The sequence below is a fragment of the Lithohypha guttulata genome, assembly GCF_036872675.1.
Source record: "Lithohypha guttulata strain CCFEE 5908 chromosome Unknown scaffold_1, whole genome shotgun sequence".
In the NCBI taxonomy this organism is placed as follows: Eukaryota; Fungi; Ascomycota; class Eurotiomycetes; order Chaetothyriales; family Trichomeriaceae; genus Lithohypha; species Lithohypha guttulata.
In genome coordinates this window covers 2,950,841-2,964,123 of record NW_027042750.1, presented here as the reverse complement: position 1 = coordinate 2,964,123, position 13,283 = coordinate 2,950,841, and the positions used below count along the sequence as shown (strand labels likewise).

General features: G+C 47.9%; 3 protein-coding genes across 3 annotated transcripts; 1 reads left to right on the top strand and 2 right to left on the bottom strand.

The window, feature by feature from the left end:
• Nucleotides 1-992: 992 nt before the first annotated feature.
• CRM1 (Karyopherin transporter) lies at nt 993-4,339 on the bottom strand (the record flags this gene model as incomplete). The annotated part of the gene is made up of 3 exons (XM_064895463.1): nt 993-1,784; nt 1,865-2,094; nt 2,143-4,339. The coding sequence occupies 3 exons, from the start codon at nt 4,337-4,339 to the stop codon at nt 993-995; spliced, it is 3,219 nt and encodes a 1,072-aa protein (XP_064758150.1).
• Nucleotides 4,340-5,067: 728 nt separating this feature from the next.
• Nucleotides 5,068-5,850, bottom strand: LTR64_001081 (uncharacterized protein; the record flags this gene model as incomplete). Its single annotated transcript, XM_064895462.1, is given in 2 exon segments — nt 5,068-5,273; nt 5,286-5,850. The coding sequence occupies 2 exon segments, from the start codon at nt 5,848-5,850 to the stop codon at nt 5,068-5,070; spliced, it is 771 nt and encodes a 256-aa protein (XP_064758149.1).
• A 1,046-nt stretch (nt 5,851-6,896) lies between these two features.
• CHL4 (chromosome loss-related protein) lies at nt 6,897-8,425 on the top strand (the record flags this gene model as incomplete). The annotated part of the gene is made up of 2 exons (XM_064895461.1): nt 6,897-6,949; nt 7,183-8,425. 2 exons carry the CDS (start codon nt 6,897-6,899, stop codon nt 8,423-8,425), a joined length of 1,296 nt encoding a protein of 431 aa, XP_064758148.1.
• Nucleotides 8,426-13,283: the final 4,858 nt, after the last annotated feature.

Here is a 13,283-nt window from a genome sequence, read left to right as displayed (position 1 = left end):
AGTCAGTAAATGTGGAACGCGCTGCTATGGCCTGATCGCCTTGGTTTCAACACGTTATGAAACCACTCTATTGGCGCAGGCTCTTGAGTCCAACAACACTCTTGAATTGCAGTACTGCCGCTCAAATTCCGTGCAGTAACGTGGGCAGAACGCTTGGTGGTACGCTTTGATAGTCACGAGCGGAGACTCGCGTATCGAGGCTGCTTCTTTACACGAGAAGAGGTTCGCAAATACGTACAAAGTCGCAATGCAGTCAGGCAAAAACAATGAAACTTTGGCAACGCAATGACGGCGATCTCCAGAACTTTCGAGTTATCGATACGTACAGTATGTCATCCGTCCCACGTGAAACTTTCGTGCCGCACCAGCAAATCCGGCACGGTAGCGACCTGACGTTGGACACTTTTCAGCGATAGGGACGCCTACTGTGGGAGTCATGGGAATAGCTTTGGGCAGATGCGCAAGACTCACCGGGGCATATCTACTGCCCCGCATACATCGTCACTTCCAAATAAAAATCACGACCACAGGTCCGCAGCCGCGGGAAGCAACAACTGATGATATTTAAGTCGAAGCACTACACTTATCAGCGATGACCCTTGAATCATATTTCCATTTCCCATTCATTGCAAACACGTCTCTTGTGTGTCTGTATCTGCTTGCTAGAGTACATGCGCCATTCGCCAGCCCGCTAGAAATGCTGCACAGCATAATTCTATCCTGCCATTGCTTTTTGGTATCTCAAAAACACATTTAAACGTCATTTTGTTGCAGAAAAGATAGCACGAAGCTGTACTTCATGCTATTGGCAACGTCCGTGACTTGTAAGAACAATAGTTGCCAACCTCAGCTGTATCCTAAACTTTGTAGAACAGCCAGCCATCCGTGTAAGCATTTCCATGTTCTTCAGTCTCTTCAGTCGCGTAGTGCTCAACAGAAGGACCACTTGTTTCTTGGTCTTTGTTGTAATCGTAAGGAAGTTCCTGATCCAGTCACAGATCATCATCCTGGTCGAGATCTGCTGGTTTGATTAGTCCGCCCACTTTCTTGTTTCGCTCTCTTTCTGCTTCTGCCAGCTCCTGCTTCTCCTGCTCACGATCTTCTGCAAAGAGATCCGCGTTGTCTCCAGCGAATTCCTTGAGTGAGATCAAGAAGTCACGCACATGAGTCTTGAACTTGTTCGGGTCCTCGTTAAGTGCGAACAGTCCTGACACAAAGTGTTGAATCTGTGGCGCTTGAAGATTTTGGAAGGCCTGTTGCAGCAGATTGGCAGTGTATTCCGATACGAACTGCTTGTTGGACGTACCAGGTGCTGCTTGGTCCGGCTTGTAAAGTGGTTGCGTTATTCTGTTCTGCTCCACAAGCTGAAACATGCGTGCCAGAAGCATGCACTGTGATTTGAAACCAGACTTGTGGTCAGAATCAGTGACAACATAGAAGACATCTTGCAGAATGGAAGTGTAGAATTGCTGGAAGAACATGGCTGAGGTTTGTGGCTCGACTTCTGCCATGTTGTTAATGAGCTCAAGGCACATGGCAAGACCAGTATTTTCGACTTCTCGATTATCGTGCTTGCTGGCCCACATGCACGAATCGATGATGAGTTTGAATTGTCGGCCATCGAGCTTGAGTAACGCACCGAAGCAGAACAAGTTGATCGCTTGCAAAAGCTTGAAAAACTCGACTCGGAACTCGGGGTACTCGTGGAAATCCTTGTTGATCATGTCGAGTGTGCATTCGAATATGCTGTCGAAGATTGGCGCGACCTTGTCTTCCATCAATTGCTACGAAACGTCAGTACATAGATCACGTAAGAAGAGTCGCCTCTGACCATATGCCGAGAACGCTTGGGGGTCCAACGTACATGAAGTTTGTGAATGATCGTAGTTGTAACGCTAAGCACTTCTGCGTCTCGAGCATCAGGAACATTACGTTGGTAGTCGAGGAGAATGGCATCTAGCAATGGCGGTACCATGCTCTCATTCACCATCTGCAGATCCTCGGCTTTCTGAACATAGATATCGACGAGCTTCAGAATCTCCTTCTTGATTGTGCGAAGACCGCGCACCTTCGGTGTTTTCGTCTGGACATTACCTAGAATCCTGTTAGTTGTGTGTGAGACCAGACTTGGAAGAGACTCACCTCCGCTAGCCACTGCATCCGAAATCAACGAACTAGAGGCTCGGTACATATTGAGCATATCGAGGTAAATTCGACCAATCTGTGTGTAGAAATAACTTCCAATCGAGGAACAGGCTGCTACGTTAGTCTTCATGATGTTGCCAATGACTTTGATTGTCTCTGCGTCTTGCAATATAGAGGGGTCCTTGTTCGCCTGCTCGATGATGCTGTCCCATGCTTGATTAGGTAACGACATCAGATTCTCGATCAGGCGATCCTGAATGGGTTTCTGTCCCTGTGCTGAAATCATGAATCCACAAGCTTCATAGAATGTGTGAACCTGCTGTGGCGACAGATCACATGTGATCTTGCGCATGTTGCGAATAATCTCGTCGATAAAAGGCTCACCCTCTCCAGCTTGCAGTACGACAAAATGTCGCTTGCACTTGTTAGCAATCTTGATGAATGTATCACAAGCCATATCCTGGACGCCCTCGTGAGACTCGTGCATAAACTCAAATAGCTTGTTGACGACAGTCTTCAGAAACTTCCAGTGCGCCTTGAGGAAACGTGGGTATTGTCCAACAATATACATAATGTTAGAGGCCACCACAGCTTTGTTGTCCTTGCCTCGTTTCATTTCCGTAAGACCGAGGAGATCCTTGATGACTGTCACAAGGAATCGTTTCTCGGTTTCTTCGTTCATGGCGCCAGATATAGAACCAATTGCCCAGCAGAGGGTATTGCAGTTGTTCCATGACCATTCAGTACCATCGACTTGCCGCTGCAGCTTTTCATTCATGATGTTTTCTGTGTCGGCAACGTCCAGATGTGTCAGGTAGACTAAGCACTCTCTCGTAGTCTTGTATAGTTGAATCGTGTCGCTCTCTTTCACAAATTCACGAACAATTTCACCCTCGTCGTTCTCGACAATCAGAACTTCTTCAGGTCGCACCATCTTCTCAACCATGACCATTCGTAGGTTCGACAAGATTTGGTTGTACTTGTTCTTTCGTAGAGGATAATTGGCAAGAGAGCTAGGATGAGAGGCACTACCATTTGCTAATCCACTGACACCCATGTTGACAAGCGGGTTTATGTCTGTCATCGGCAACTGTTGCATCTCTTCGTATAGTTCCTGTACCAATTTGGTCCAATATTCAAGACAAATCTTGAAGATTTCACGGTCGTCGATCAAGCTGATTTTTATGAGGTAGAAATGGCCGTGTACGAGGTAATCTGGATTTGGGAGCTTCTCGACGAGATTAACGTGAGCGCCAAAATAGTTGCATAAGAATATCGCTAGATTCAGGATGTATTCTTGCTCGCTTGAACGACTCTTTGCATACAATTCTCTAAAGTTTGAGTCGACTGGTATTGTCCTCGCAACAACTGTCAGAGTTTCTGTAAACATCTGTACCAATTTCTCGTCGTATTGGCGTTGCTGGCCTAGCTGTAGACTGCCGATCTCTGTAAGGCATTTGAGAGTCACGTTTCGGAAGTGATCAACTTCGAGGAAACGAGTGATCAGTGTGTCGATGAGAGTCGTTTCGAAGATGAAGCCAAGAGGGATCCAGTTGAGAAAGCGCAACAACGTCTCGAGTGTGGCCTTGACTAGCGGTATCGAGTTGGCCGTGGTAAGAACCTCATTGCACAGCGAGAAGATGTTTGAAAACTCGTGGCACATAGACTGTTTCAAGCTCTTAGCCTTGCTGGACGTTAGTTGTTCTGCTGAAAAGTCGAAGACCTCCTCTGATAGCAACCGCAGAATTGTCATATTATTCTCGCAGACGGAAAGACTGCTATGACACGAGGTGATGATTTCGTTGATGAAGTTTGGCCAGTGCTGCGGCCATTCCTGTTTCAAGATTGTGACTAGGGTCAAATCTAGTTTGTTGACGAACACGCGGTTTGCCTTGAGGCTCTCTTCGGTTGTGGAGGCTTCGAGGATCTGGTTGATGACAAAATTTCTGATGCCCAAGCATTGATCTCGTGGTAGGATCTTCCATCTTGTGTTTACGACGTCGTCTAGAACTTGTAGACCAAGGTATTTTGTTGGCATATACTGAGCCTCTTGCAGAATCTTATCTACCATCAACCATGCATCAGGGTTTTGTTTGAACTCGTTGAGCTGTTGTTGTGCTTGTTTCTGTACGTCGCCTTTTCCTTCCTGGAAGGCCTTGACAGTGTTGTCAAGTTCGGTGACGGTGATCGACATGATTGCGTTGATTTGCTAGTCTTCAACGCTCTGTGAGCGCAGATGATCCGAGGTGGTGAACCAGTCGCAAATGGTGGCGGGGAATTGCTCGGCCTTGCGGTAAATGTGCGTTAGTCTGGATGAGATTCAGTGCTGGAGGATGAGGGCAAATCTAGAGGAACTGTTCGAAGAAACGCCAGGCTGTGGAAAACGCGTTGAGGTAGACAGAAAGCTAGTGCAGTGTTCGTATATTGAAGATCAATCTGGTAGGGCAGCCTTGTTCCGCACTCACGCCGATATGGAGCGGGATGGAATAGCGCGTCTTTCACACACTTAGTAGCCTCATTTAATCATGTAAAAATGCGCCTTGCCGGCTACTATAACTTCTGCTTGTGGTTATACCAGTGTCTGGTTTGTTTTCTGTGGTCGTGGTTGCTGCCTACAAGCACGTCTGCGCGGTGATTAAAAATACGTATTTTACATCCCTTTCAAGTACCGTCCTAGCTCGTGTTAGATGTACCTTTACTATCAAGCCACCCTTGTGATCTTCTGGTGGCCAGCAGACTACGAAGGGATGCCAGTAAGTCACCAGGGCATGATTGCAGGATTGAAGCGAGAATTCAAGAAATAGAACTTGGCCAACTGTTGCCGAAGACAGACTATCTGTGGTCTACCTCTTAGGTGGTATCTTTGAAAGTGGTTGAATGCATAAATCGTCAAAAATCGCTTTTGCTTTCGCTTGAACCCGTCTAGTCGGTACCCACACCGCTGGTACGACCTGGCTCTTGTTTCAGATCACGCTCCTCATTTTCTTTTCGGTGCTTTTCGTAAGCAGCTGCCATCTCCTCCTTCGACTGCAGGCCGTTCTTGTCTGTGATCAGGTCCCTCAACCACTTATTCTCCTGCTCCAGTTGCTGTACTCTCATTTCAAGTTTTTGACTTTTGTCCTGCGAGTCTTTTAACGTACGTTCCAAAGCTTGTTCCCGCTGCTTCTTTTTTACTCGGAAGCGTGCGCTAGCGGCGGTATTCCTGCGTCGCTTGTCCTCCTCTGCCGCCATCCGAGACTTGTCATCTGGTGACATATGGTCGACGGGTGGTATAGTATCTGTCCTTGCTCTTCTAGTGTCGCGCGGGATCGGGCTTTGCTGTATCTGATTGCTGGGCGGAAATCCTCCAGATGGAGCCGGTTGTATCGGGGTGTTGTATGTCGAGTAATAGGGTTGTGATTGGGTAGGGGTTGTGGTGTCTATCGGCACAATCTCTGAGAAGTCCGTAGGTGCTGTAGAGGCGGACAACAATTCTTCATATTTCAGACCTTCGTGTCCTTGTGCTTCGGGCGACAAATCGAAATTGAATGCAGAGTCTTCTCCGAATGGCATGTCAAGATTGGTGAAATCAGTATTGGTATACATGGCAAGATCATTGCTTAAATCGGCATCTTCAACGAATTGCTGCTCAGGAGGACTTAATGTGTTGAGATCGTTGAGATACTGTGAAAAATTGGGGCCGGTGCGGCCTCGATAGCCAGACATTTTTGATTGTATAGGACGATGTTTCGATTACGGGCTGGCCATATAATTCTTGCGTTAAGCGGATCGGCAATGACCTCGTCTGGCTGGCAACGCTTCGCAAGTCATGCGTCGACGCTGTAGACCTGGTGGTGTAGAAAGAACAATCCGTAACGACGAGAGGTGCGACACACGTCAATCGCTAACGAGAGTGGTGATGAGTCGTGCAAGTTTGGACGGGTGAACGCAAGTGCGATCTGGCGGGGTTCTTGTCCGAAGCTGAATTTGCACAGGTAAAGGCTTCCACGTTTGGGTACGCAAGCCGTGGTTGGCCGAGATGAGCCAGAAATTAGCGTGGCGTCAGGGCGTGGGTCGGCGTGAATTGCTAGAGCTCTTGATTACCAATACATCGAGCAGTGAACAAAACCTCGAGGCCAAGGATTGATGACACGACGAATGTGCGCACACCGGAAATGTACAGGATTACCACTCGAGTACGGCGTGGGCAGGTTCACAGTACCTCATTGCAGTGTGCTGTTCGGTTGAGCCGCGATGAGCGGGAGAGGCAGACTTTCTTTGCAGCGTCATGATTATCATCATTGCCGGCGGAATTACATGGCTTGCCGATGCTCTCGACTTTGTTTCAGCCGACCAATAAAGCATGACAAGCCCATGGCCGGATGAATGAAGTGGCAATACTTCTTTGTTGCGCTATACTGGGAACGGCAACACGCTGCTTTACTACTCATACCTGCCTGGACTCGTTTGTTTGATTTGCGAGCTTTACATGCTGCAACGAGGCCCACGGCTATAGCAGCAATGTCCAGCAATAATCGCAAAGTCGCACCGCAGTATTGACAGACAGTCTACAAGCCGTTGGCAGATTACATAGCTCATTGAAAGGCTTCGACACCTAGCTAGAACAACCTTGATTGCACAAATCATGCTTACGCAAGAAAGTCATGTCCTATATCACTCATTGTTGATCAATTGATACAAGTACCAGGTACTTGTACCTGCTACATGTTGTGGTAGGTCTTTGCGAATCGATACGTTGGTTCACCATTCCAATGAGCCATGTCACGCATGGTCAATCTGAAGGAGATCTCGTCAAGATGACCTTGTATGCACTAACTTCGTGGTTGTCGGGACAACGCGGCTTTGTTTTCGCTCGCTCCAAAAATGGAGCGACGAACGCAATTACTTCGAAAGCAGCATAGCAGCATAGCAGCATGTTCGTACTGGTACATGAACTTACAAAGCCTTCACGATGTCAACGGCTGTCGCAAAATCGCTGTCACGTCTATCGCGTGAAAAGCTAATTGAATTGTGCATCGCATGGTCGAAATCATCTAGATGCGATCCTTACCTAGCGTCGAATCGCGAGAATCTCGAGGCAGAAGAGGAAGACTATTTGCACGAACCCGCACAGACACGAACAGACCTGAAGCAAATATACAAGTCTTACAAAGAAGACAACGTAGAACTTCAAGCTCTAAGTAAGAAAGATGTTGTCGACCGGATTGTGGATGGAGATTGGCGACGAGGTCTATCGCACGAACAGTTCGCACAAATTGACTTTGCGGTGTTGGAAGAGAAAGACACGAGCATACGATGGTCAGCGCTTAAGCTTGTTCCCTTGATCGACGACAACGATAATGGGTCGACCAAGAGGAGGAAGGTCAGCCATGATCGAAGCACGTCGATCCAACCACGCTATCCAGATATGAACGCTGCCATTTTCGTACAAAATCTCAAGCAACATATAGCCCCTCTTGTGAAAGCCTGCTATCACATACATCGCATACCGTCGCTGAATCTATCGATAGTAAGACTATATGTCAGCCCCAACGCACCTTTCCGCCCGCTAAGCATCAATGTACCACGAAATCAGAAGCATCCTACTGATCTGGCACGGACCATGTACATTGCCCTACCAGACAGTTGTCCCTATGTCTACGTCTCGATCTCGGCATCCACGGCCCCGAGACTGAAGGACAAGCACGAGAAAGCGCCAATCAAGGTTGACATTCTTGCAACGAAAAGAATTGTGCTCGAGGCTATTCCCAAAGCACTTTCACGACCACAGCGAAGATGGAGTCTTGAGACGACGAAGCTGACAGCAAAGAGTTTACGTGCTATGACGCTGTTGCGAGGTAGTGGTCTAGTCGGAAGTTGTGGTGGCCCTCTATCGCAATTCACACAGCCAGAAGCCTGCTCGCAAGGCAACTCCAAGATCTTACCGACCTTCGAGGAAGGCGGGACAATGCAGAGTACCGACCAACAACAAGCAGAGCGCGACAGAAATGTGGACAGACGATTTGGGCATACGGAGGGTCCCAACCACGCAAAACTAGATAAGCTACAATTAAGGATTATCGACCTGTCTGCCTCACACAGAGGAAAGACGAAAAAACGAAAGATGTGCAGCGACGAGGTTGCTGATACTGAGCGCGCACCACTGACGATCACTTTTACTGGCTCTGATGTATTTGCTGGGCTCAAAGAGTTCGCCATGAAGTACCCTGACTTTGTGGACATGGACAAATTGCCTGGTGTGATGACTGGAGAGACAGCTACGGCAATGGCAGCGATATGAAAACAATTGGACGAATTGCTTGGAGGGTTTGGCGCAGCGATTTGACGACTTGATGAATTTGTGTTTGAGCATGGTGTTGTAGGTATTCTTTACGGGCTGGATTATGCTGATATACCCTGTCTTTAGACTATTGTTAGTTACGGGCTCTGAATTACGGTTGGCAGAGCATATCACGCGTATTTGCAACATTGTAGTTCTTCCTGCTTCCTGTGAAAAGCGGGCGAACCACTAGTCTCTAGTATTCACAAATTACCTAGCTATAATCTTCAATTTGATGGCTGGCTGGCTGGCTTGCTACACCACTATGTCTAGCTTGGTATATCCCACTTCAGTGAGCACCAGCGATGATGTCGGCGAAGAGGCCACTGTCAGGGTACTGGCATGCTACTATCCTAGAACCAAACCAATGAAAGGTATGTAGCCAGTGCCAGACACGTCTTCTCCACACTCGGGCTCTTTACAGCCAAACGGGATTGATCGATTGTGCTAGGCTGATCCTCGAGACTTGTGTAACTGTTCGTGGCGTGGTACGTAATGTTGTGTAACAGGGTCATGCCACCATATTTTGATTGACGCTGGCATCGACGTCGTGATGGTCGTGTAACAGAATAGTTGTGCACTGGCTTTGTGTCTTCGAAGTCTTCGGGAATCGGATGCTTGTCGACACGTGCTGAAGACATCTGCTATCGCCGGACTAAATTGAGTGCGTGAACGAAAAGTTGTCTGCATTGGAGATCTGCCATGAGAGACTCCACGCAGGGGCAGAACGCGTTGTTACCCATCTCGTGATAAACTGTCGATGGATCAAAAATGTGCATTCTGGGTATCAAGCACAAATGGCTATCTGGACTATATGTCACGTTGCTGCTCTGTAGGGTACGAGAATTCACTCGCCTTGACCAGGGTGCCATATCTCGAGTGTCACAATTGAGTCATTAACAACAGCTTGACCTTGGTGGCATGACAAGAGGGGCACAGATCGTAAGTCATGATCTACACTGGCATGGATGTGAACCTAGGACTTCTCCAACAAGCGTATCAGGTTCACTGGACTTCAGCGACTGTTCGTGAATCCCAGAAAGTGGCAATTGGCGCAAAATCTCAACGTCTTTTGATAAAAGGTGGTGTGCTGACTCGCAAGGATGATCGTGGTCAAACCGGTCCGACTATATGCTTTCCATAGCTTTTATCTCAATTCACTCGACTCAATTTCCCATCGATCTGTCTGGAGACACCTAGATGCTCATGGTTCAGTATAGTATTTGAACAAGCAGATGGTATGAGCAGTTGACAATAACAAACCGTTCAGCACTAAAGCAGGTTCAGCAATCTGAGCGGAAGCTGCCGTTTGCTAAGAACGCAAGGGCGACTTGTTGGCATGGAGTAAACAAGTCTTACCCTAGCAGGGTGTGGAAAGCTCCGCTCGAATAAGGGAGCTTTATTTGAGGCAAAGGCAGGTTCAAACCTCGTTTATTTTGGTCTTGAATCAGGTTTGCATGATCAGCCAGTTGAAGGTGGTGTGTTGGAGCCTGCGCTCGTCGTTGAGGACTATGTTGCGGCTACCACGTTCTTCCCCCTTGCATCATTCTTCAAGCGTTTGTGCCGGATGGAGGCGCTTTGACAACACGATGTGAGGAGTAGAGAAGGAAGGTGCCCTCCAGGAACCGGCAAATATTTTCGCACACAAATAGCACAGGTAGAAGTTGTATCAATATTTGTCGCGCTGGCTAATATGAGTACCCCACGCTACTGTTCGAATATCAAACCACCATAAGATTGAGGAGGGTGTAAGCGAGTTCGTGTAGGTGCGAGAGGGGTTCTCTTGATCAGCATGCTACCTGGCAGACCACCACCCTGCACGCTCCACACATTTGTCCAGCACAGCTGATATGAAAGATCTGCAAAGAGTAACCTATCAGCGTCTGACTTGAAGGTCTCATCTGAGATTACGCATCACGGTCGTTAGCGGCTTTCAACAAGTGTTTGATCTTGGATTCTATTGACCATGTGGTTCATTCTCACGTTGTCGTATAGGTGTGTCCGAATATAGCCGGCCACCTCGTGTGTTGCGCAAGTAAAGGAAAGCCAGTGCTCAAGCGAGTGAGTGTAGAGGGTCCTCCAATACCACTTTACTGAGATACAGATTGCACGCACTAAACGTAACTACCAGCGGCACAGACGGGCAATGGTTTCGTAAAACGCAGTGGGGCATTCTTGCGTGATGGTCTGCCAGTGTGAATCACGAAAGCGCGAACCACTATCTGGCGCCAGACGCAGTGGACCGACTTAGTGAGGACTCCATCCGATTGAGACAATCCATGCAAGCACCACTGCACTCCACACGATGGAACTTTGGTGCCCAGTTCACCTGGCCAAGTTTGAGCCATACATTTTGCTTTTCGTCTCTTTGATAAACTCACATCCTGTCTTCATCACTGAATTCTTCTCTTCATCCAAACCACGACGAACTTCTTTCCTCATCAAGGACGACATCTCCTCACCACACTATCTCCTTGCTATTGAGATTGTATTGCCCTGCCACTAAGAGGACCATACCCTGTTCAATCCAGCACCAACAAACACTGTCGAGCCATGGACTTCTTCGGAGATTTCTGTCTGACGTGTGACGCACAGACAAATGGATCGGTCTTCTGCTCTCAAGCATGCCGATTGACTGAACTCGACAACTATACAAGCTCTGCACCATCCTCCCCATCGTACTGCGATCCTCAGACCATCCATCGGCAGTCCACCAGCTCAAGCTCGGGTCTGTTTCTTCCACCTGCCATTGACTTCTCAGTCTATCGGTCGCCGTCTCCAACCTTTCTTGAAAGTGTGAAAAGTACTAGGCACACACGATCTAAGATCTCTGAACAAGCAAGAAATGATTTGAATGACTACGTCACCTCATTCGATCAGACTCGAACATTGCGTCGAAGGATATCGATGCAAAGCAACGAAGACACAAGAGTGGTTTTGGAGAGATAGACCTGTGGTCAGTGCAAGTTCAGTTGAAAATCAGGCAATGGGCATGAGCACATGCACATACATTGTGACAAGAACAAGTCTGTGCATTTCGGAGTTTCAGGTATAAAGCCTCGTTGAGGAAGGGATCAAGCATTTAGCGGCTATATCAGGAGTTTTGTTTTCGTTTTATTGCCTACAACGATACAACACCAGGAATCGAAATGGGATCTACTGTGTGCTCTTTGGCATAGGACAACAGGACATGGTATGGAACATGGGCAGGTTAAGCTCTGTATGGAACGTGGTGTTGAGAAGGGGATTTGGGCTACAGGTGCTGGGTGCTATCTCTCTTGCTTTGTTACTTGGAAGTTGGTTGGGCTTCTCATTCTCGTCCTACAGACTCATCTGCAAGTGCTAGAGTTAGGAATCGACTAAGTGGTCATCACTACAGCTAGTGCTCATCTCATCTCATCATACAATATGAGACAAAACTGTTAGTGGCTTCATAGCCTCCACATATTGCTTTTGCTTTTATCGCAGTCCATCAATTTCTGTCTTTGAGTCGTCATTGAAATTACCCGAAGCATCCCCACAATGTTCGTGTCATGACCTTTCTGTTTGGTAAAGTCAAAATTCGGTACCTGCCTAGCTTCCAGCGGCACGTGCTCCAGAGTCTATTGGGCGTGGCGAACCCTGTCACGCTTATAATTCATGGTCCTCCCCTTTTGTACTCTCTTACTCCCGAAAAGGCTTCAAACACGAATTTCTTCATTAGCGAGTATTAGCCAAAAGCTCGCATGATGCTCATGAGACAAGCGGCTGGCTGTCCGGGTGTCCTCCCACACTTTGAGAACAGAGTTTACATAAAATTCTCCACTATTGACAGATGACACTGCTCTGGTGTGACAATAGTCAGGCTATATTGCTTTGTGTTATCTTGATTTGATGGCAATCACCTCACGACTCGTCACAAGATGCACCCACAGGCAGATTTTTCCGTCCGGTACCAGGCGGGCGATCGTGGTGGGTCAGATGTCTGCAGTGCCGATGGGCCCGTACTTACGACGATGTGCTGGTACGTCCTCATGCAGGCCACGTTGTCTTTGTGGCCGGAAATGCATCTTCGAGCATTAGACTCAACCTGCCGCAAGGAGAAAAGATAGGAAATACAAGGTGAGTATAGCCTATCTTTGTCGTCACCACTTCGTACCTGTGCTGCAAACTACTGTACTGTAAGTTTCACATTATGCTCCGACTCGAGTATGGGCCGTCATGTGCACAGGAAGTCTAATTGAGGACAAATAGCTGAGAGCCAATGAGACGGTGCTCTCGGACACTACGGAGCTCACAGCGCAGGGTTCGCTTTGACTTCACGATCGCTTTGGCGCTGGAGAAGCTTTTGGATGAAGCCGTCTCTGATTGACAAGATCGAGCTTACCTTGAACAGGAAACGATACGAACTTTAGTACACGATATCCCGTATATGACATATTGAAGCATGTACTGGAAGCGTGCACTCGGTACGCTCAGAGAGGTGAATTTCTTCCAGTCGCAACTCATGTGTTCCGCCGAGCAGAATCTATGTACGCTGCCGTCCGCCTTCCATTGCCACCATGCGTCTAGCCCTCGTCTTAACGAGAGAGGCGTTTCATAGGTCGACCTTCTGGTCTTGCGGAGTATGTGGTTAGCGAAATTGTACGACAAGGATCTAACCATTCAGCTAGTACCCCAGATTCCAGTACTACGCTAAGGACTTAACCACCAGCAATAGCGCCTCATATTGTGAACACCTGTCTAGGGTGCTATCCAGATTAGCCCTCTTTGTCTCATTTTCGACCACACCACGTGCAAACACATGAATACAGTACTTGATGCGGCCACCTTGTTGGGG